General features: G+C 36.1%; 1 protein-coding gene across 4 annotated transcripts in view; it reads right to left on the bottom strand.

Annotated features, from left to right (window-relative positions):
- Positions 1-25,758, bottom strand: part of THSD7B (thrombospondin type 1 domain containing 7B) — a 1,502,545-nt gene that overhangs the window by 510,182 nt on the left and 966,605 nt on the right. For all 4 annotated transcript variants that reach the window (XM_054699694.1, XM_054699696.1, XM_054699695.1 and 1 more), the window contains one exon: positions 10,434-10,682. In XM_054699694.1, coding sequence (XP_054555669.1) covers positions 10,434-10,682 — 249 coding nt within the window. The remainder of the gene's footprint in view (positions 1-10,433; positions 10,683-25,758) is intronic.

Raw genomic sequence — 25,758 nt, 5'->3', positions numbered from 1 at the left:
TGGGGTCACATCAGGTAAATTTCAGTACTTTCCAGAGATAATTGTAAATTAGAGGAACAGAATATAAGCCAGATAAAGAAAAGTCTGGAGTGAAAATTCATGTTCTCTAATGCACTGAAGGCCGTGGAAGATAACTCTTTGAAGAAGAACACCCTTGCAATGTGAATTCATATTCCACATTGCTCCCTGGTCACCGTGAATCTTAGGTAAACCTGTCATTTTCCATTCATGTGAGAACTCCAACATCCTTATTCCTAGTGAGAGAGAGAACACACTGTCAGCTCTGAAACCCCGACCCTCTGACAAGGGGACTGCTGATAATGCAAATGCTGTGCACACAGGAGAAACAATTTGTACAAGAACATTTTAGTTAATATATGTATGAGAACTAAATATATGGAGGAACTAAAAGCAGGACTCACTAGAAAAAGAAATAAACCTGTCCAAGTAGCAACCAAATCACTGATTCAACCATGTATTCATTCATCTTTTTTTTTTTTTTTCTTTTCCCAGCGAGTACTTCTGGAGTTCCAACTATGTGCCAGGCATGGTTTCAGACAACAGAAATGCACAGTAGTGAAAAAATAATTCAACCCCTGGTCTTGGAAGAGTGAACAAAATTAAGCCCCTGACCTTGGATGGGCACGGTGGGCAGACAAGAAGTGAATCAAGGTACAGCAAAGAATCAGGTAACACGGTGAAGAGAGGGAAGGATGATGAGAGCTATTTCAGTGCCAGGACCAAGAGGTCCTCAAGGTCCTGAATGAGGTAGGGAAATCATAAACAGGTGAGCAAAGAACATTCTAGACAGAGAGAATAGCATCAGCAAGTGTGCTTGGGTTAAGCAGGTGAAGGGAGACAGGACATGAGGGTACTCAGGGGTCAAGCTGTAGAGAACCTTGGAGGTAAGAAGGAGGACCATTCCAATTGTGCCAGGAAATCAGACAATTTTTGAGGGGAACAATAATATGATGATGTCATTTAAATTCAAGGATTACCCTGGCTACTGAGAGAAGAATAGACTAGAAAAGGAGACGGAGAGAAGGAAACAAGTTGAGAAGTCTTCACCAGTTTAAGAGAGAGGATGATGGCTTCAATGGGGGTAATCACTGTGAATGTGGTGAGAAGTGATCAGATTCTGGATATATGGAGAAGGTGGAATCAAATTTCTAATAGATTAGATGTGGATGGGAAAGAAAGTAAATAGTGATTCTAATTTGCTTCTGCCTTGAATATTAAAATGCAATTTCTTAGCACTGAATTCTTAGGTGAGAAAGCCCAGGAAAGAGGAACAAAAAACCCAAACATCAGGCAATCATGTATTATAACTGTGAAATCCACTTTTTCTTCATTGACTTCTTAGAATCTGCTTTGTGAATCATTTTCCTGCACCTGAAACTCAGAGTCCAATTTTTTTCATGTTCCCCCTTATTTAAGTCTATGCTCCAGAAATAGCCAATGAATGCACAATGCACAAAAAACTAATATTAAATATGCTATCATTCTAAGGAGGTATATGCAGCTTTAAAGAGGAAACCAAGAGGTCTCCCTGGTGGCACAAGGGGTTAAGCACCACACTATGAAGCAATCCAAAGCCTCTGCAGCAGAAGTTCCATCCCCAGCCCACCAGGGAGCAACCCACATGGCAAAGCAGACCTCTTCTGTCTCACCCGCTGCTCCCCTCAGCAGTGTATTTTGGTTAGTCTGCCTGTTCTGGTCCCCACTCTATCTCTGGTGAATCCTCTCACCCCCCACACCTCTGGCCTGTACCCCAGCTCTTGTATGCATAAATAAATAAATCTTTTAACAAAAAAAGGAAACCAAGATTAAGTCAAAGTAAAGGATCTTCAAGTAATGCAAATGCATCTTCCCATTAAGAGATATGAGCAACAAAATCTGGCTTAAGAAAGCCGATTCAAAGCCCTGAAATTCAATCAATCCAGGTCATCAGCTTGTCTCCCTGAAAGTAATGTTGTCTAACCCAAGGAATCCTGTAATCAAACTATTCTCCAAATTGAAGGGAGGAGGGTAAAAGGAATAAGGAATTCATTGTTGTGAAGCAATGAATAGAGACAGCTCAAATTAGCAGAGCCAAAATTAGAAAAGTAGGCACATTTAGCGACTATTTTTAAAAGACCTCCAGCCCACTAATGTGACATAAAGTGATTCTAATGGCAATGGGATGGTAGGAACATCAGAGTTTTATAGCAATCTCTGCCCTTTAGAATGTATACTTTGTCACTTTCATAAGGCTTAGAATTGCTTACAAAGTGTTGATTTCTTTTCTCCTTATTCTAAAGGCTTAGATTTAAAGCAAAGCAACGTGGAGCAGAATCTTAAGTGATTTAATGATGACAGATTGAAAGAATAATTGCATAAGTTAATGGTCATGTTTTGACTAAGCACATATAGATTTGCAAACACTCTTGGAATTGAAACCCTAGTGCAAGGTATTCAAATTAAATGTGTGTATATTAAAAATCAGTGTACTGCAGCATGACTAATTTATGATAATGTCTGTTGTCCTTTTAAAGTTGTAAATGCATTTAGAAAAGAATTAACTTGTCATTCTTTGCTGAACAGACTACCAAAATAAAGGGAACCGATCAAGCTTTATACATTTTATGCTCTAGTAATTTTTTATTGAATAGTGGGACTATTGATTATGGAAAGCTACTCTGAAGTACAAAGCTCTTTGCTCTTCAGCAGATGGCTTTGCTAGCCAAACTCCACATATGTATTATTAATAGACTTCTATCACTATGCACAGCACTTAGCAGTACGTTAACTTTCTTACACTAACAGGGGTACAAATCTTCCATCCAGAGGACTTAAAGTGGCATGATAAAGACTCACGAAACAATATGCACCAGAAAAAGAAGGACTCAATAAAAAGACATTATCTCCTGCTGCTGAAACAATTTATAGATTCTCTGAGAACTGCCATTTTTTTCCTCAAGAAGATTCTCCTGAGGTTTACAAGTGATGACTCCCATACACCTCAGATGATCAGAAAAATGGCTTAATTAAAACAAGTTTTAAATTGTCCTTAAATTCACTGATGAATTTACAACTATTTATTGAGCTTCTCTGATACTCAGGATAGAAAACAGCAATGACACAGAAGATGTGGTAGGAGACAGGCATACCATTTTGTTGCAGTCAGCAACCTTTTATAAATTATGATTCTATCTCCTTCTTCACCCTTTCTGAAGCTACTCTTAAAGCCGATGACAACAGAAACTCTTATCTGGAAAACCAGACACATTGTTAACATGAGGAAGGTGGTCTTTGGAGGCCACGTTACATCAAGCTCCTTATGTTCTTCCTTCCCTGCATAGAGGTCCTCACTTAGTTTTTTTAATGAGGTCAGCTTTAGTTGCTATCTGTTAGAAATGGCTTAACTGCCATTGATCTTTCACATACATTATATTGTAAATATAAGCATACAATAAAGTACACTGCACTTGAAATTGTTCTGGAACTTCCCTGCACTTCCACATTCATTCATTTACTCATTGTTTACTGAGAATTTGATATGAACCAGGGACTTGGTAGCTACTCATTCTAAGATAGTGGAAAAACTTAAAAAGCCATAACTATATGTATAAGATGATATATAGGAACATTACCATTTTTTTAAAGATTTATTCATTCATGCATACAAGAACTAGGGTATAGGCCGGAGGTGTAGGGGGTGAGAGGATTCACCAGAGATAGAGCAGGGAACAGAACAGGCAGATTGACTGAAATACACTGCTGAAGAGAGCAGCAGGTGAACCAGGAGAGGTCTGCAGTGCCATGTGGGCAGCTCCCTGGTGGGGGATCAAACCCGAGCTGCAGTGGCTACAGACAGCCTCATAGGTTGGATAGCTTCATAGGTTGTGTCCCAAATGCTTGCACCATCAGGCAGGCCCAACATTACCAATTATTATGACTCTCAGTGTTATGGTGTCCTGGATGCTCTAATTTTTGGTGAGTGTCTATAACACAAGAATCTTCAGATGAATAAACGAAGCGAACACTGACAGAAGATTTTCAGTTTCCCAAATTCTCCAGTGAACAGCACAGTGACAGGCCATAACAGGTGTTGAACAAATATCTCTTCAAATGTGTAAACACCAACATTCACCAACATTCACCCTGTTCCAGTGGACAACCCCACGCCAAGCTGTTAGGTATCATCCTGTCCTTTGTGTTGCTGGCTTCAATATTCATCTAAAAAGATCTATCAACAATACCCAGAGTTTTTCAAGGAAAACAAATTGTATCTAGAAAATCTATAATTTGGTCTAATGCTTTAAAAAGATGTTAGGGAGAGCAGGCTGGCCACAGGGGATTTCTCTATAAGCAAATCAAAGCAGATGCAGGAGACTCAGGTAGAACTATAAGTATGCATGTGCACAAACTTATTGGGAAGGATCGCAAATTCACTGATAATAAGGATAAATGTATACATACCACAGGTAAGGAGGGATGCATTATATAAGCTCATCCAATCTGTGCCAGACCGTATTGAAACAACATTTTATAAATTGTCTTTTTATGTAGTAATATCAGCTAGTCCATGGAATACTGCCAACCATGCCTTGGAATTAAAAAGCATTTCTGTCATTGGCCACTGTCCATTTAATAATGTCTGAGTTAAACTTCCTACTGAAAATGATCTTTTAAGCTGTAGAATTGCCAATTTTGCATGAAAGTTGTCTCCCTGTAAGATGGTGGAAGGTTTTTCTGAGGTATAACTTCCAAGAGAAATACCTGCAGTTGAAGTTTTCCAATATTCTTGCGTGTTAAAATGCCTTCAGCCAGAATGGACACTCTCTGCTTAAGCACAAGGAATCTCACAGCTGTTCCAGCATCTGATCATGTCTCAAATCTCTGACATTTAGCATTTAAAATATTCCAAAGGCTGTGTCCTCTGTCTTCTTCATGCTATCTATAAACTGGATCACCTTTAAATTTATAATCTTAGAAGGCATTTCACCTCCTTCTCAGAATGCAAGATCTAATACTTAGAATGTTACTTCGGGATCTAAGAAAGGACACAACTGATAAGGTATCTTGTAAAATACCTATCTTTCAAAGTTGTGAAGCAGAGAGAATTAATATAATGCCTGAGGTCATGATGTCTAATGATTGGAGACAAGTAACAAGCAGATTTCTCTATTCCATCTTTCTGTTACCAGCTCCACCACATAACAGACAAGAGTGCATAGTGCTATGTTGGTGAGAGGTCATGAATTTATAAGCAGACTGTTGGAGAAAGAGGTTTCTCAGTGTCTGCATATATCTAGGTCCAAAATAGCATACTCTTGAAATGAGCTTAAGGCTAAACACAAGTTAACTCCCTTACAGTACTTAAATTTTCCAAGTTAACATACATAGACTAGTTTGTCTCATTTCAAATTAATTTAAATTACTCTGTGGCAACTTCCTAAGTGTTTTAGTCTGAGGGAATGCCACTGGTATAGGCTTCTTTTAGTCCAATTCTTTTCAAGAAATAATGTCTTAGAGCCTGGTCTTCAATGTGTTTAGAGCTAAACACTGGTCTGTGGAGCCCAGCTGTTAAAAATAGTTGCAAAGCCATGCAACTGAAGATCAGAAACATTTGGGCATTGTTACTATATAGAAACTAGAGTTCTTCCCTCTCTATGCCTTCTTGTTGGAATATTTTCCCATAAATATCTGATCAGCTTATTTTGTCACTTTTTTTCATGGTCCCCCTCAATCCTGGCTGTTCAAATGAGGCTCCTCTAAAGACCCTGTGTAATTAGGTTACAGATATACTTCATCACAGCAAGTCAGAAGCCTCTATCTTACCCTGCTCTTATTTTTTTTTCCTAGAACTCATACACAAAGTATATAGTTTATTTAATTATATTTATTTCATGTATCTTAAATCCTAAGATTGGAAGCAAACTGTGTCTATTTTGTTCTCTGGGGAATCACAGACATTTTAACATAGTACTTGGCACTCAGCAACAGGTCAATGTATATTTACTGAATGAACATGCCTCCTATAGCAATGATGGTGGAGGCATGGAAGCCAAACTGCATTCCAAGAGAGATTTAAAAAAAAAAACAAAAAACACTATGAGGAGTCAAGGAAATATGTAATTTCTTGCTAGGGAGAAATATGGTGAATTAAATTGCTTGATGCATATGAATTCTCATGAATTCCTGGAAAGGAAAAATAGGCATTTTTGTTCTCTAACAGGTTTCTGCTTCCATTTCCCTTGTTCACAATGAATTTTAATCACCAATGTCAAACTAGAAACAAAAGTTAGTACATGGCCTTTATGCTTTCTTCTGGTAGAGTTCACAGCTCAGATTTCAGGCAAATAAGAATGATATCCAAAGTTAATTTGTTGTTATTATTTATGCATTCTCTTTTCCACAACCAAGTGGAATCATCACTTAACACATCATTCTCCCAAGGAAACACTGGTTGGAATTCAGTGATTTTTCTAAAATTCCTATTTCTTATTAATTCATAATTTGAGATGGTTTTTAAAAATGTTCATAACAGCATTTTGAAACAGCAGTACAAGAGGACCAGGTTTACCTCAGGTGAAATTTGTCAGACTTTGTTTTCAGATGTAACAATTCAATCAAATGAAGGTCACTACAGAAATTCATGTTAGGTACATCATGAATTATTACCCTTTTTTTTGGGGGGAAGTGAATGATATATACATATATATATACACACACATACACATAATGATTTATATATAATGATATATATATATTATTATTAACTTAGGAGGCAAATGAACATTCTAACTATTAGAATGTGAACAATGCCAGCTTACATCACTTAATACCACTTCTGAGGTATTCATATCCTCAAAAATATCCCATTTGGATGATAAATGATATGTTATTCTAAAATATCTTTGTAAAATATCTGATATGGTCACTAGTCAAAATGATTCATTATGTAGCTATTATTTAACAAATGTATCTAGAACTCAAATTTCTCAGCATTATCAGGCAGGTATCATTCTGACTTCTAAAGAAAATTGAGTAGTTATTATCTAAGAAAATAGAAGGAAAAAATGGAGTAATGTCTATAAACCAACAAATTGTTGCCAAGTATTAGTAAAAGGTCACTAGTAATTCTATGAAAGGAAGGATGGTTAAAGCACCACTATCAAGTTCATTAATTCTATTATATTCCTAGAAGACTACATTTGACAATTTAAGTTTTGCCTCATAGGAGGAAAAACGGTTTCCAAATTACCCTTAAAAATAAGTTTCTTCACCCCTAAATTAATATGTATGCCTGCTCTCTTCCAAGAAAAGTAAGGATTCCCTTTCTGGAGAAAATGAACATACCTACAAATAGCAACATAATAGTCAGCATTTCTACAGTGTCTCCTAATGTTGAGCATTGGGTCTGGTTGATATAGTCTGTAGCTTTTCAACCTTCAACACTGGCGGTATAATTAGATAGCTATTACTGAAGAGGAAAATGTCTCAATGAAGTTGCATGGTTTGTCCACAGACACATAGCAAGTTTGTGGCAAAGCAAGTTTAATCCAGGTGGAGCCAAGTTTAAAAAAGACATAGATCCCAGATTTTATGCACATTATCTCTAATCCCATACTTTGTCCCCAGATTGGTGTTTAAATGTAGGGACACATTCCCAGCACTAGGGAAGATACTATGTGTCCATGGACTAATTAACAAAAGATCATGAATGAAATTTACCTTCTTCACTTTTGAAGTAAAGAAGTACAGGAATATGGATGGAGCTGGAAGGGATCATGCTCAATGAAATAAGTCAGAAAGAAAAATAAAAATACCGGATGGTCTCAATCATAGCAGGAATTTATTTATTTTTTAAATAATAAATTTTATTTTTATATTCCCCCATACAATTGCAAATGCCCCATTCTGACCCCAATCCCTCCCCTCCCGCCCCCCACCCCCCAAAAAGTGTCTCTGGTTTATAGCTTTTTGTTGATTTTGATTTTCACTTTCTTATAGTTATTCATTTTCCTGGTCCCTTATTTAAGTTTTCTAGATTCCTGCTATGAGTGAGACCATCCGGTATTTTTCTTTTTCTTTTTGGCTTATTTCGCTGAGCATGATCCCTTCCAGCGCCATCCATGTTGCTGCAAATTGCATGTGTTTATCTTTTTTGAATGCTGAGTAATATTCCATGGTGTATATGTACCACATCTTCTTGATCCAGTCATCTATTTTTGGGCATTTGGGCTGTTTCCAAAGCTTAGCTATTGTAAATAGTGCTGCTATAGCTCAGTGGTAGAGCATTTGACTGCATAGCAGGAATTTAGAAAATCTAAATAAGGGACCAGGAAAAAGACTAATTATACTACAGTAAAAATCAAAATCAACAAGCAATTATAAACCAGAGACACACTTCAGGGAAGGGGAGGAGAGAGAAGGGAGCAGGACCAAAATAAGGGAGGTGGAAATTATATGGAGACTATAACCAAGATGAAAATGCATACAATGTGCAAAAATGAAAAATGGGGCCTCCCCGGTGGCACAGCAGTTGAGCGATGGGCTGAGAAGCTGCCTGCAGCCTCTGCAGCACCAGTTCGATCCCCGGCCACCAGCGAGGGTCCCACATGGTGCACAGACCTATCCTGCCGCGCCCACTGCTCCCCTCAGCAGTGTACTTCATCAGTCTACCTGTTCTGCTCCCTGCTCTGGCTCTGGTGAATTCTCTCACCCTCTAGTGCTTCTGACTGTACCCAGTGCTTGTATAAATAAATAAATAAATCTTTAAACAAAAAGAAAAATGATGTAAAAATATATAAAATAAAAAAGAAGTACAGGAATATAAGGGGTCATCTTGGTAAAAAAATAAATGACCTCAATAAAAATAAATTCCAAAGCTGCCAATGGAAAAAAGTAATTGTTGGCCATAGCAATTAGAAATTATAAGCATATTTTCATGTATCAATTCTGTTTATAGTTCTATTTATAAATATACTTTCAGGACACAAACTCAAATTTCATTCACATAAATTAATAAAATGGGCAAGCTATAAGAGGACTATGAGGAAAATAGATGATCTATCAGCATGTATGGACTATGTTGAATGTACAAAGATGCCAATAATGAGGCAGAGAAAGTAAATGGCTAATAACCTGACAAGAGGAATTTGTCGCTCTATGATCCCCCACCCCTAGTTCCATAGATACATCTTTTCAGGTTTAAAGAATAGTCAAGTATTTCAGTGCCTGTTGAGTTTGTAACTCTCCCACTTTCCATACATTCTCACGTGATTAATAACAAAAAAAAGTTACATTTTGCATAATCTTATTTTTCACTGGGAAACAATTCTCAATTCTTAAAGATTGCAAAAAAATACAGAAAAGGTTTTATGTGAACTAGCCACCTTTAACAGCTACTGCTCACAGCAGCTATCTAGAGAGAATTAGCATAAATCCATTCTCCAGAGACTTCTGAAGAGCTAGTTCCAAATATCCCAAATGATTTCTGTCAATATCAGACTGGGTCATCATGAGTCAGCATGCCAGAGGAAAATACATTGGAGGCCTTTGCAAAAACTATACAGTGGTATAAATTATAACCAATATCAAGATGTTAAGTATAACTCTAATCTATGATATTCTAACCATTTTCCTGACATTGTCTGGTATCTAGGGACTGTGGAAAATAATGCCACAAGGTTGGCAGCAAGATTTGAAGAGAGACCTGCAATCAATCATGATGATTAATTATGTACCCTCAGGATTTATTTAATTTCTCTTACCATTAATGGTCTCATTTGCAAAATGAGGATATTATGAATAGCCTGAGGTTGCTGTAAGAATTAGGGGTGACATATAAAGATAACTAATGGTGGCTGAGCATTTGTTATATTCCAGGCTTTGATGAAGTAAATATTCATAGTAGATAAGCAAACTAAGGTACTATACATAAGTCACTTGCCAAAATTCATAGTCACTGAAAGAGGACTTGAATGTGGGGAATCAACACCAAATCTCATGTTCTTCATCTACCATGCTATAATGCCTAGTTTGGAATTCTGTAGTGAGTGGACTCAATAAATATGAATCATAACTACTGTTAAAATTAGGATGTAAGGGCCTCCCTGGTGGCGCAGGTGGTTAAACACAGTGCTGTGAAGCTGTCCGTAGCCTCTGTAGCGCCGGTTCTGTCCTAGCCCGCCACGGAGCAACCCACATGGCACAGCAGACCTCTGCTGTCTTGCCCTCTGCTCCCTTCAGTAGTGTATTTCGTCAGTCTGCCTGTTCTGTTCCCCAATCTGTCTCTGGGGAATCCTCTCACCCTCCCGCACATCTGTCCTGTACCCTGGTTCTTGTATAAATAAATACATCTTTAAAAAAATTATGATGTAAAATGAGGTTATATATGAGGTTATATAGAACACTGAATACTCACACTAAAGAATGCACAATACCTGGGACATGACTGCAAAGATTCTCCGACAACAACGCAGGCCTCCTTCTCCAGAAGCTCAGGGCAGTCCTTTCCACCACCAAGAGCACTATGCTTCACATTCCGGCTTCTGCTCCTAAATCCTGGCGAGACACTTCCTGAACGGCACGTCTTAGAGCAGGGGCTCCAGGAAGACCACTCGGTGGTTTCACAGTCTTTGGGCATGATGCAGGACTGAACAGTTAAGGGGAAGGAGTCTGGCATGCAAAGGCTAAAGAAACAGAAGCAGAAAACAGGTCATAGATTAAATGGGTGTAACGAACTTTATGAAGTGACTATGATAAAAAAAAAATCACAACCTGGCATAAATCTTTCAAACAGGAATGAAAAAATTTTGTTAGTGGCATCAGGATAAAATATTGAAGAACAGATATTTTTAAGAATGACTGCTTAAACACTCTCAATTCTGAAGTGGTAGTTATTTCACTGTAGCACGAGACTTCAGTAAAGTGAGGCTACCTTCTATCTTTTCCAAAGCATTTTAGAAATGGAGATGGTTCCAGTGCACTTGCAACAAGCATACAGTCTATAAGTAACATTTGTTGGCTGGTTTTCAGGAGTCACAAGCTGGGCTGCACTTCACAAACACTTTCTCACAACTGCATGAGTTTACATGTAGTTATCTAGATTTAGAGATGAGAAATCTTAGACTCAGGAAGATTACACAATAATTTGCGTAAGGTCAAAGACAAGTATGAGCTTTATAGCTTTCACCCATCTATTCTTTTAAATACCGGGCTATTAAATAATAAAATAATGTAATCTATGTTTCCAAAAGTTGTCATGCTATGAGGATCAATTTCCTCATCTGCAAAATTGTGGTACTATCAAATACTAACATTCGAATTGGGAAACAGATAAAAGCATAATGTGATAATATGATGAACTTAATTTACAAGCAATTGTAATAATGAGAACAATTACTGGGAAGCTTGGGGGCCTGGTGGGTGTCTAAGGGAGAAAGGCATTTGAGTTGCATTTTAAAAGTTTAATGGGAGCTCCTCAGGCACAGGATGTAGAGTATTTTAAATTATGTTTATTGAGGTAATCTTGGTTTACAATACAGTGTATGTTTTAAGAATATAGGTTTCCACTTCTTCAAATATATGTTCTCACACCTCCCTCACCACCAAAGCATCCATAATCCTCTACCTCAGTCCACTGAGCCTTCCCCCTCTTTGCCCTCTGTTCCGCACCCTCATCCTGCTAGACTCAGTTTAAGAAATTAGACTATTTTAAATCAAGGAAATAGCATATTCAAGGTCCTGATATAAAATTTTATGGGGATGGGAACCAGTGGTATGCTAGTACTGAATTACTAGAACTGCCAAATTTTCTGGAATTTTACATCACCTGATTTCATGTAAATGGCTTAAAATTGGTCACTGTGGGACTCTTTACACAATAGAAATCAGCAAATACTACAAATCAAGCCACCCACCATACCCCAGGTCACAAACCCACTCCTCCCTAAGTACTGTTCATTAAACATTTATAAACACACCAATGGGAGAATGTAAAAGTCAATTTGTCAACTGTCATATGTTTGTCAATTTATGAAGCATAATGCGTAAAACAGATATTTAGGTATGTGGGCTTCAAAAATAGGTTTGAAAAAACTCTGTATATTGGTCTAAAAATCTGGCTTTAATTTGGCATTTATTACTTTTAGGTGGAGCAAAATCACTGAGACCCAAACAGGATGATAATATTTCAGATATTAACTGGCATTATTTTCTTTTTTTTCACTTATTACTCTTTGCCATATTCAGTCAAAAGTTCTATTTCTTGGGGGAGAAAGTATAATTTGACAGGAGTGTAAATCAAAGATAGAGTCAATGTTCAAATACTAACTTTCAAGACTGGGTCTATGAAACGTGGCAGAATAATGGGCTATAGATAAGATTTTACAAGGGTGTCTCTGTACATGTTTTAAAAAAAGACAGAAGAGTTGAGATGTGTATTACTTTCTCACTTGGGAAAATATGTAGGTTAGGGAGTCACCGATAGAGAAATGGATTATAGAAGGCAGTCTGCAGGCAGAATAAAATATGCTCATATTTGACCATGTTGATGAGTAAATTATAGTAAGATTTTCATATTGATATACCTTATGAAGGCAGTGAGACTTAGTTTATCTTTCCAAAGTCAAAAAAGACATACGAAAATCCTTTGGTGCAAGATTTTTTTTAAAAAAATCTACTCAGATCACATTACTCTCTTCAAAGTGAAAAAAGGCAATACATTCCTCATTATCATCACTCACTCCATTGTGACAGTTTTGGGTCTTGGCATCAAGACACAATAGGATATGAGAATGAACTTTTTCTTGCAAATGTCCCATTTAATACAGAATGTATATTGTTGTACCTGGAGAGGTAACTCAACTCTTTCTGTTGTATGACACAAGAGAAAGCTGCCAAATGAAGTTTTTAGGTGTTGACTTTTCAGAAATTGTCAATGGCTGAGATGTGCTCCCATTAAAATCATATGATGAGTCCTGACTTCCAGAACCTCAGAATGTATTTTATAGTTGAAGAGTGTTTACTAAGGCAAATTAAAATGGGATCACTATGGTGGACCCTAATTCAGGTTATCTGATGTCCTTAAAAAAGGAGATGAGGACACATGCATATAGCAACAAAGTCCATTGGATGAAATAGAGAGAAAACAAGCATCAAGGCTCCAAACAGAGACCTCAGAAGAAACTAACCCTGATACTTTGATCATATAATTCCAAGCTCCTGAACTGTGAAAAAATCAATTTCTCTTCTTTAAGCCCACCAGTCTGTGGAAATTTATCATGGCAGTCCTAGCAAACTAAAACAGAAATTTAACAGTTTTTCAACTTGCGTATATTTTTAGGGAAAAAAAAAAAAGATTTAACTTTTAAGATAAGCTTTCTTCTTCCTTTATTAAGTTTCCATGCTATGTTAAAATGGTTCATCATTCCCTTCCATATACCCATGTTCACTCTTTTTGTTTCTCTTCCCTGAAACTGAATTTTCCAAAGGGCCAGTAGAACAAATAGCAAGGATCAAATTATACAAGTACTGACTGGCTCAGAATTGCTGGCGTAACCAAGGGCTTTTATAGTTATGAAAAGGGTTCCTACTTCTTCGAATTAGGAAGGACATACACTGTATTATTACATATTTACCTGTATTACACATTGACTTACTTTTAATACTATTTTTGCTAATCCACCACTTTAGCTAAAAATAATAATAGGGCCTCCCTGGTGGTTCAAAGGTTTAAGCACCACACTATGAAGCAATCGGCAGCCTCTGCAGCATGTGTTCCATCCCTGGCTGGCCAGGGAGCAACCCACACGGCACAGCAGACCTCTCCTGTCCCGCCCTCTGCTCCCCTCAGCAGCATATTTCAGTGGATTTGCCTGTTCTGTTCCACACTCTGTCTCTGGTGAATCTTGTCACCCCCTTGCATCTCTGGCCTGTACCTCAGCTCTTGTATACATAAATTAATAATCTTTAAAAAGATAATAATAAAATTTACCACATAGTGGCCTGCTTTAGTTTGACCAGTGAGATTCCATTTTACTTGGGTATTTAGGCATACACTAAGTGATAAATCAAAAATATCTGTGATCTGAATTTTTCATGGCAATATATAGCATATCTTCTGCCTCCTGGCTGCTTAGCTTCATTATCTGAAGGAAGAGAGTAATATCATCTGACATATCCCTGCCCCAGAGTTGTGGTGCCCAAGAGAGTAAGCAGAATCACCTAACTAAAGTTGCAGAAGAGATTAAGTGTCTACACTCAAAAGTAGGCACCAGTCTTTTCAGAAAAGGTGATGTGACTTTAAAAAACAAAAAAAACTGTTGATGTCTTTTTTTTTTTTAAAAAAGATGCTATGGTAATTATACCTCCTTGACATTTATTTAAAGAGTTGTCATTTGTAAATTACTTCACAGATATTCAAGTGTGAAGGAAATCTTTGGAACTAAAAATTACCCCAGCAATTCCAGTTTCCTCTGGAATGTAAGAAAATCACTATTTACAATATAAGAACAGAAATTATTTTGGAAAAAAAAAATCACCAAGTAATCTCACTTCATTAACACTTCAATTTCTAATTTGAAAAACTATTATCTCAAACGTGGTAAAAGTAGACTAATATAAATATTTGGATACTTTATGAGCTCAGGCTAACATTTGCTTCAGATTCTGCTAAATACACAAACAAATAAATACATATTAGGTGAAATTCCCATGTCCTTGAAAGTCCTATTTCCATTTCTTCTCCAGATGTAATCACATACCTAATATTAATTTACATTTTTCCATCACATTTTTAAATGTTAACTAAATATGTATATGCTCATAAATAGCACATAGCATTCATTACCTAGTATGATTTTAAAAGTTTGATTTATATGTTGTTTTAATATACATATTACTCCCTGGAAAGTATTCTTCACTTAATAGTATAACTTCTAGATCTAGCTACATTGATAAATGCAGATCGCACACATTCATTTTCATTAGTGAGCTACATTCCAAAATGAATATTCCCCCATTGTGTTTAATTTATTGCAATTCCACCATGTACTAGAATCCTTTTACATGTCTACATGTGTTACATGTATGTAAAATAATTTCTCTAGTAATTTTGCCTGGAGTTGGGCCATAAATATTCATACAATTAAAATATACTAGACATCGTTAAATTTTTCCTTTCCTGCATGCTCAAAATTCTTGGTATCTTCAGACTTATTCTTTAAAATGTTGAAAATGTGTATCTGACATATCAGATTACCTTAGAGATTTATAGTCTTCTCACATCTTTAATAATTACTCAGACTTCCTAAGCTATGGTTTGACCATTCAGGTAAGCTGACTAACTCCCCACCATCCCCCTCAAAAATATGTCAACATCCTGACCCTGGAAACTGTGAATATGTTAGCTTATATGCCAGAAGACACTTTGCAGACATATTTTTCTGTCCGGGCCAGCCGAGCAGATCAACATGGTACCCGGGGGAGGAAGCAGGGGCTTGGTATGGGACAGGGGTACACGAGGAGTGGAGACAAAGCCAGAATCATCGCCAGTCTCATTTATTCAGGAACGTGTACAAGGTTATATAGGGTTCAGAGGGGGAGGCCTCTCATTATCTCGAACAAGGAGAGACCACCAATGCAAACAAGCCACAAGGAGCAAGCAGGGGGCAGGGGTTAGTAGTCACAATAGGAAACTTGAAACCTTCCCTGGAGCTAACATTCAGTACCTGCTTCAGGCAAGAACCCGGATGTTCAGGTCTGGGCCCCAGGTCTGGACCCCGACATTTTTCAGAATTTTGAGATGAAAAGATAATCCTGAATTTTGTAGATGGGCCAACCATACAAGAAGGGAGGCAAAGAGACAGAGACAGAAAAGGAGAGGTGATAAAAGAATCAGAGGTAGTAATAAAATGACATCATGAGCTAAGGAATGTGGGCAGCCTTTCGAAACCAGAAGATGCAAGGAAATAGATTTCTCCCTGGAGTCTACTGAGAAAGCAGGAAAAAAAATGTTGCATTTCAAGATTTAACTTTCAGAATTCTGATGCAGAGAACAGCAAGGTAGTAAATTTTTATTGTTTGAAGCCATTGTTGTAATTTGTAAAATAATCAATGGGAATTTAATGTAGTCTATTTTCTTTGGACTCTCTTTTTCTAAGAATTTAAGAAGTATGATACATAGATAAACAAATACATAAGAGAAACACACAGATTTTATATAGTAACCTGTTGTTTGTTCTATATTTTACAAATATATTTACCCATGAATTTATTTTTTATTTTTATACACTGATAGGCAATTATTCAGTTTGTTTCTCAGTCTTTCCCTCTATATACTTATACTTTTTAATGCCACATTTTTTCCCCAGCCCAAATGCCATGAAGTTCGCTCTCATATTTATTCTTCTAGAAAACGTTCATACTTTTCCATTTTATTTAGGCCACCAATTATTTTGATATGCATTTTTATGTATGGTGTTGTAGATTTAAGACTTTTATTTTGAAAATATGTGGGTGGAACATATTTACACTTGTTTAACCTACATAATTTTCTAACAATTTTTTCTATTGAAGAAATGTCCTCAAAATTATGTTTGAAGTTTTTGTTAGTTTTAACATATTTTGCGGTCAAAATTTTAAAGTCCAAGATTTCTTTCTAATTTCCTACTGTTCTAATATCCTTTTATTTATGAAAAAATTCATGCCTTTAGCAATATTAACAGTAACTTGTTTTTTGTTCACTTTTGTTTGTATTATCTCATTTTACTGAGTTCCTGATTTCTGTTCATTTTTATATCACTATTTTTTAGATTTACCCCAAATTTCTGTGATCCCTTGCTCCTGTGAACTAGAGTGAGGTGCCACAAATATATTGAAAGTGCTTTGATCACAGGTCAAAAACTCCACAGATGGTAAACATTACGGTTGGTTGATCATACAGAGCTCATACCATATTATTGGAGAACTTAAAATGTTGGTTTCCATCAGTCTTTACTCCTTAGCTTACCTTTTCGCTCAGATAGGAATCTTCTGGGCTCTCATGTCATGTGAACAGGATGGGTAATTACCTTTACAAAAGCTGCCTCAAGAAAGGGAACTGTGGAGGCACTCTCATAAGCTATATATGGATTTTTATTTGTCTCTCACATTCACAGTATGATGTTTCATATACTATCTTCTGCAGGTAAAGGAGTTATTTTAGGTACACTGAACGTATTTGTCCTCAGAGTGCCTTTTAAGAATCTTCTACTGGTCAAAATAAAATAGTCGATTCTGTGGTAACAAACCCTGAAGTCCCGATGGTTACATAAAATAAGTGGCAATTTTCCTTTCATATACAGCTTGATGCAGGTTACTTGGCTCTCCTAAAAATCATCCCTCGACCTGAAATATTTAGTATCTAATATGTGTCCACCTTACAGGTTCACCATTTAGAATATCTGGCTTCCAAGTTCACCATCAGAAGGCAAAAATAGAGTAAGAAGATGACCCAAAGTGATTTATGACTTTAGCTTAGAAGTAATTTAGATTAAAGCTGCCTACAGTTCGATGACCAAATCTCCACTATAATTGCAAAGAGACAGTAGAATATGTATGTGCCATGGAAGAGGCAAAAATGAAATAAACATAGAGCTTTGAGTCAGATACAGCTGGGCCACATAACCAGATTTGCTTCTTGCAGCTCTTCCACCTAAAGTGGAGTGTTGAACATTTTCCACTCTGCTAGGTAAATTACCACACATCTATCTGCTTTCCACTTCTCAAAACTGGTTGACATTTCTTTTCAGCTGTTATGTTCTAACATATTACATTTTTCCTTGAGAGTTTGACTTTTTTACTATTATGTAATTGGGATTCCAGAATATAACAATAATAAATTATTATGCTCATTTCGCCAGATTTAAGTAGGAACCTAAAAGGTTATTTTTTTTTCAGATTCCTGGTTAGATTAACATAAAGCTTTGCTAAAGTCACATAATGATGAAATCTATAACAACAAATTCCTAAAAAGATAAATTTACCTTACACATGGACATGAACTAGTTAGAATAATTGAAAATGCATGATTAAAGTATCAAATTATGAAAATATTTTCATCTTGATTAATCTTGCTCTAAATTATGCAATATGTTTATAGAATTCAATACCTCCAAAATATGTTTTACAGTTAATGAGTTATTTTTACAGAAGTGAAATTTCAGCTGAGAAAATATATTAGAAATGTTAATGAAAAAACACAGTTATTCCAATTATTTAGAAAAATCTCTGCTATGCATATGGTACCACCCTACCCAAATGATAGCACTGCATCAAGGGAACAGTTTCTTATAGAGCTTACAGATTCTAACTTAGAGAATGATTACAAGATCATATCATGAAAATAACTCCAAGGAATTAAATGTGAATGGAGAAATGAAGAGAAATGAACCAGAACTGAGATAGGTTTAAAAAAGAATGGATTTGGGAAATCAGAACATATGCCATTTATTTTAATGATTTTGACCCAAAACTAGTAGCATTTTTCTGCCACTAGTGAAACTAATAGCAGTATCTGGGGTGAAAAAAAATACTAACCTGAAGATAAAAAACATGCATCTTGACTGCTTTAAACACATGTGAGCACATATGTTGATATAAGATTTAGCAAGTAAAGATATTTGAAAATGTATAGTTTTTTTTTAAATGTTGTCTGGTAACAATTTTTAAGATGTAGGAAATAATTTATTTAAGAAAAAATATTATCACTGAGAAAATAACCTAAAATATTATGAGTTGCCTTTTCTTTATAGCCTCCTGGTTTGGTCAAATTAACCTGAGGTAATTTATGTTTTATTTGGAAAAAGTAGTGTTTACATTAGGATAGAATTTATAACTAATGGGGCTACTGTTTGAGTTATATAACCTTTCCTTCCTACTTCTTTTTTTAAAGATTTATTTATTCATGCATACAAGAACCAGGGTACAGGCCAGATATGCGGGAGGGTGAGAGGATTCACCAGAGACAGAGCGGGGAACAGAATAGGCAGAATGATGAAATACACTGCTGAAGGGAGCAGCGGGCGAAACAGGAGAGGTCTGCCATGCCATGTGGGTATCTCCCCAGCCGACCGGGATCAAACCCATGCTGCAGAGGCTGCGGATAGCTTCACAACACTGCGCTCAACCACCTGCGTCACCAGGGAGGCCCTCCTTCCTACTTCTCAATAAAATAAAACTGAGCTATTAAAAAAGCCTCTTAATTTCTAAGTTTGATTTATAACATTTTAAACTTTACAATTGCTAATAAACCTAAAATCATATACTAACACTAAAAGAGCAGTATGGAATTATATTTTAAATATGCTATCCAGTGGCTTCTATGTGATAGAGATTGTTCTACAGATGTGAAGATAAACACACAGATATATTGAGCTATTAAATTCTTGAGAAGGATATCCTTGAAAGTGATATTACATCAAAATGGAAGGTTTTAATATTGTGACCATTTTCTGTTAGTACAAAATATTATTCAACATAGATTTAAAATTCAGTGCATGTCTTAGAATAAAATGGATTTTATCTTCTCCAAATTTCTAAGAGTACCAAGAATGATATGTAGTTACCTATTTGTGGATGTGTGCGGGAACAGTTACTGATGAAAGCACCATCAGCAAAACTCTGAAGGTCTCAGTCACTACCCTCATTTTATACAGAAGTAAACCAATATCCAAAAAAAAAAGTTATGAGATTTTTCCAAGAAGCATCCAGCAAAAATATAGAATGGCCAAGACAAAAATTAAATTTCTCTGTTATTTAAACCAAAGCGATGTTTATAATTAATCCAGTGCCAATAAAAATCTCTTCTAAACAACTAACCAGGAACAAAGCTGAAATATAATATAAATGCCCTGTAGTACAATATATGGAACCACAGTAAATATCCTTAAATAAACATTGAGATAATTTTATAAATCCTATCTTGAATCAGATATATGAATAATAAGGTCATAATGGACAAACAGGAAGAAACAACATGAGAACTGATGGAACTCAGGGAAAAAAAGAAAAAAATGCAAAAATGAATGCTGAATTATAAGATGCTTAAGTATGAACAGAATCCAATGAAAATATAACACAGGTTTACTGAAGGAAAAAGTAGAGGGAAACAAAAGAAAAATAAAATGAGATTTTGAAGGATATCAAATGGATCAGAGGAAGGTAGTTGAAAAGGAAAATAGGCAAGAAGGTACAAATTATGCACATATGTTAGATATCCCTGGGAGTGAAAACAAGATGGAATAAATCAATGTTTAGAAATATAGCCCTCAGATTTAAGACAGGGAATTCTGCGTGCGTCCAGACCTTACCAAAGCTGTTGTGTGGGGACAGGAAAGAGCTGTCCCCACAATCAGAGGGGAGCTGAAGGCCCCCACAAGGCAGGCCCCGCCTAGAAAAGGGACGGAGACCAGAGGGGCATCCAATGATTTGGAGCCCAGTGGGCGATCCAGCCACTGACAAGGCAGTCTGTGGGACCTCAACACCCACCTCTGGAATAAAACAAATACAGAAGGAGGGGATTTTCAGGGACAGTGACTATTAACATATCCATAATACCACTGCCCTACTGGACTTCTGGTAGAACAGTATTGGACTCAACTGGACGACCAGCTCCCAACATCCCAAAAAGAGCACACCAAAGAGATGCTGACCAGTACCAGTGACACAGTGTCCCAATGCATAGAACAAATTAGAAAACAAACAGCAGGGAGAAGAAAAATTACAAGCAACCAAGCACATCCCCAGGGAAAAGACACACCACAAAAAGACAAACACCAGACTACAACAACAGTGACTTAGAGGAAGTTATGAGTCTTCCCAATAGAGAAATTAAAATCGCCATGATTTAAAAACTGAAAGAAAAGTCGAAAATTATATAGGAAAAATAATCAACCATCAGGAGAATGAAATTGAGTCCCTAAAGAGGGAAAGTGAAAGAAATGCAGGAGATCAAAGAATTACTGGAGGAGCTAAAGAACTCTGGGAAAAGCAGTGAAAGCAGAATACATGAAATGGAAGAACGAATAAGTACTCTCGAAGACACAAATAAAAAGAACCAAAACAGAAAAGGAAAGAGTTACGAAGGAAAATAAAAAAATGAAGAGAGACTTCAGAAACTATCTGACTCCACGAGGAAAGGAAATATAAGGGTTATAGGAATACTAGAAGGAGGGGAGAGAGACATAGCAACAGAGAAAGTATTCAAGGAAACAATTGAAGAGAACTTCCCAAATATGAAGGAGGAGCTGAAAATAGACAAACAGCAAGAAAAACACCAAACTTCCATGATGAAAGGAAAAATACAGCAAGACACATAATAGTAAAGTTTCCAAGAATCTATAACAAGGAAAAAATAACAAAGCTGACAAGAAGGAAGAAACAGAAAACATACAAAGGAAAACCAATCAGGCTGATATCAGACTTCTCTGAAGAAACACTACAGGCAAGGAGACAGTGGAGGGACATAGACAACAAACTCCAAGACAACAAATACCAACCAAGAATACTCTATCCCACAAAGCTTTCCTTCCTCTATGAAGAAAGAATAAGGAGCTTCCCAGACAAACAGAAATTCCAGAAATTCAATACAACTAAATCCCACTCCAAAAAATACTACAAGGAGTCCTAAAGCCAGAACCAACAGAGGGGTGAATAAAAACAAAACAAGACAAAACAAACAAACAAACAAATAAATAGAGAAGAGACAAAACGGCAAATACAGATGTTAAAATATCAATATTAGCCAAAATGTAAACAGACTAAACTCTTCAATAAAAAGACACAGAGTCACAGGCTGGATTAGGAAACAAAACCCAAACTTTTGCTGTCTCCGGGAAACACATTTAACTACGAAAGATAAAAATAGGCTGAAAGTAAAAGGATGGAAAACAATCCTACAAGCAAATGGACCAAAAAAGAAGGCAGGAACAGCTATGCTTATATCAGATATAAACATCAGCTTTATAAAACTGATATCAGATAAAACAGATATCAAAAGATATCTGTTAAAACAGATACGAAACTCAAAAAGGTAAAAAGAGACCCAGATGGTCACTACATTATGATCAAGGGGACAATACATCAAGAATACAGATAAAACAGATATCAAACTCAAAAAAGTAAAAAGAGCCCCAGACAGTCACTACATTATGATCAAGGGGACAATACATCAAGAATACATACCACTCGTTAACATATATTCACCAAATGAAGGAGCACCAAAATATATCAGACGATTATCATCTCTGAAAACAGACATCAGAGAAAACACATATGTAGTAGGAGACTTCAACACACCACCATTAACAATGGATAGATCAATGAGACAAAAATTAAGTAAGGACACTGAAGCTCTAAATAAGGATCCAGAGCTCATGGACTTAACAGACATCTATAGAACACTAAACCCCCCCCCCAAAAAAAAAACTGAGTACACATTTTTCTCAAGCACACACAGATCATTTTCTGGGATCGATCACATACTGGAACACAAGACTATTATCAATGGATACACCAAGACTAAAATCATACCAGCCATCTTCTCTACCATGAAGGCATCAAACTAGAAATAAACCACAAAAAGAAGGCAAGGAACCCTCCTGCCTCATGGAGACTGAAATCCATACTACTGGAAGACCACTGGACTAATGAGATCAAAGAAGAAATTAAAAAATACTTTGAGTTGAATGACAAGGAGGACACCAATATCCTAAATGCATGAGATGCAGCAAAAGCAGCAATAAAAGGAAAATATATAGCAATACAGTCTCACATGAAAAAACAAGAAAGAACTCAAAGAAACAACCTAATCTCACATCTCAAAAGAACTAGAAAGAGAACAACAAAAAACCCTAAAACGAGAAGAAAGGAAATAATAGAAATCAAAGCAGAAATAAATGAAATATAAACCAAAAAAATCAATCTAAAAATCAATGAATCCAAAAGTTGGTTCTTCAAAAAAATAAATAATAGACAAAACCCTAGCCAGACTAACAAAGGGAAAACGGGAGAAAGCACAAATCAATAGGATCAAAAATGAAAGGGGAAAAAACTCAACAGACAAAGCAGAAATCAAAAGAATAATCAGAAACTACTATGAATTGTTATATGCAAACAAGTTCAACAATCAAGAAGAGATGGACAAATTTCCACAACTTTACAATCACCCAAAGCAGATAAAGAAGAAATAGAACACCTAAACAGACCAATTATAAGCAGTGAAATTGAAATGGCTATCAAAATGCTACCCAAAAACAAAAACCCAGGACCAGATGGATTTACAAATGAATTCTACCAAACATTCAGAAACAAACTAGTGCCTATCCTTCATAAACTCTTTCAAAAAATTGAGAAGGAAGGTATAATACCAAACATGATCTATGAAGCCAACATTACACTAATACCAAAACCAAACAAGGACAACACAAAAAAGTAAACTACAGGCAAATCTCTCTAATGAACACTGACGCAAAAATCCTCAATAAAATTTTAGCTATCAGAATCCAACAATGTATCCATAAGATAATTCACCACGACCAATTAGCACTTATTCCACGGACACAAGGATGGTTCACTATCTGAAAATCAATGTAATCCAACACATCAACAAAAAGAAATATAAAAAACATATAATATCAATAGATGTGGATAAAGTTTTTGACAAAGTACAACATCCATTTATGATAAAGGTCCTTGAATTTATCAGGATACAAGGAACATACCTCAACATCATAAAGGCCATATATGACCAATAGCATTCTCAATGGTGAAAATTTAAAAGCATTTCTATTAAGATCTGGAAAAAGACAAGGATGTCCACTCTCACCACTGCTTTTCAATATAATACTGGAAGTCCTAGCCAGAGCAATAAGACAAAAAAGAAAGACATACAAGGAATCCAAATAGGGAAGGAAGAAGTTAAACTATGACTATTCACAGATGATATGGTAATATACATAGAGAAGCCCAAAAACTCCACAGAAAAACTAATCAAACTAATCAATCAGTTTAGTAAAGTAGCAGGATACAAAATCAACACATGATAATCAGTAGCCATACTATACACAAACAATAAATCTATTGAAGAAGAAATTAAGAAAACCATCCATTTTATTATTGAAACAAAAAATAAAATACTTGGAAATAAACCTAACAAAAGCGGTAAAGGACCTATACAAAGAAAATTATAAAACACTATTAAAAGAAATAGAAGATTCAATGCTATTCCCATAAAAATTTCAATGACATCCTTCAAAGAAATAGAACAAATATTGATGAAATTCATATGGAGCCACCAAAAACTCTGAATAGCCAAAGTTCTCCTGAAAAAAAGAAAAGGGAATGGAGGTATTACACAAAAAATGGTATTGGAACAAAAAAAGACACATGGGCCAAAGGAACCAAACAGAAAATTCAGAAATAAACCCACAGATTTATGGTCAACTAATCTTTTACAAAGGAGCAAATAATATGCAATGGAGCAAAGAAAATTTGTTCAATAAATGGTGCTGGGAAAACTGGGTTGCTACATGCAAAAGAATGAAGCTTGACTACGACTGCATACCATGCACAAAAATCAACTCAAAATGGATTAAAGAACTAGACACAAGACCTGAAATCATAAAATAGAAGGAAATACAGGTGAAACAGTACATGACATACACCTCAGTAACAATTTTAAAGACACATCAACCAAAGCAGTGATAGTGAAGGCAAAGATAAACAGCTGGGACTAGATCAAATTAAAGAGATTCTGTACAGCAAAAGAGACAGTAACCAAAACAGAGACACCCCACACATTGGGAGTAAATTTTTGCACACAACACTAATGATAAAGGACTGATCACAAAAATCCACAAAGAGCTGATGAGACTCAACAAAAACAAAGTAAATAATCCAGTTAAAAAATGGGCAGAAGAGCTAAAAAGAAACTTCTCCAAGGAAGAAATTCAAATGGCCAACAGGCATATGAAAAAATATTCCACATCACTTTTAATCAGGGAAATGCAAATCAAAACAACAATGAGATACCATCTTACACCAGTGAGAATGGCACATATTAAAAAAAAAAAAAAACTACCAATAACAAATGTTGGTGAGGATATAGATAAAAAGGAACTCTCCTGCACTGCTGGTGTGAGAGCCAACTGGTCCAGTCACTATGGAAAGCTGTGTGGAGATTCCTCAACCTGCTAAACATGGATCTTCCCTATGATTCAGCAATTCCACTCCTGGGTATTTCCCCAAAGGATACAGAAACATTCATTCAAAAAGGCACCTGCACCCCTATGTTTATAGCAGCACTATTTACAATAGTGAAGCTATGGAAAAAACCCAAATGCACAAAAACAGATGACTGGATCAAGAAGATGTGGTACATATACACAATGGACTATTACTCAGCAATCAAAAAAGATAAACTCATGCAATTTGCAGCAACATGGATGGAGCTGGAAGGGATCATGTTCAGCGAAACAAGCCTGAAAGAAAAAGAAAAATACCAGATGGTCTCACTCATAGCAAGAATTTAGAAAACCTAGATAAGGGACCAGGAAAAAACTTAATTATAATAAAGTAAAAATCAAAATCAACAAGCAACTATAAACCAGAGACACACTACGGGGGGGGGTGGTTAGGATCAAAACAGGGGGATGGGAATTGTATGGGGACTATAACCAAGATTAAAATGCATACATTACACAAAGAAAAAATGATATAAAAATATAT

Source organism: Talpa occidentalis, unplaced genomic scaffold (genome assembly GCF_014898055.3).
Source record: "Talpa occidentalis isolate TD23 unplaced genomic scaffold, MPIMG_talOcc4v2.1 talOcc4.3, whole genome shotgun sequence".
Classification (NCBI taxonomy): Eukaryota; Metazoa; Chordata; class Mammalia; order Eulipotyphla; family Talpidae; genus Talpa; species Talpa occidentalis.
Note: the sequence above shows the minus strand (reverse complement) of the source record. Positions and strands in the feature narration are given on the sequence as shown.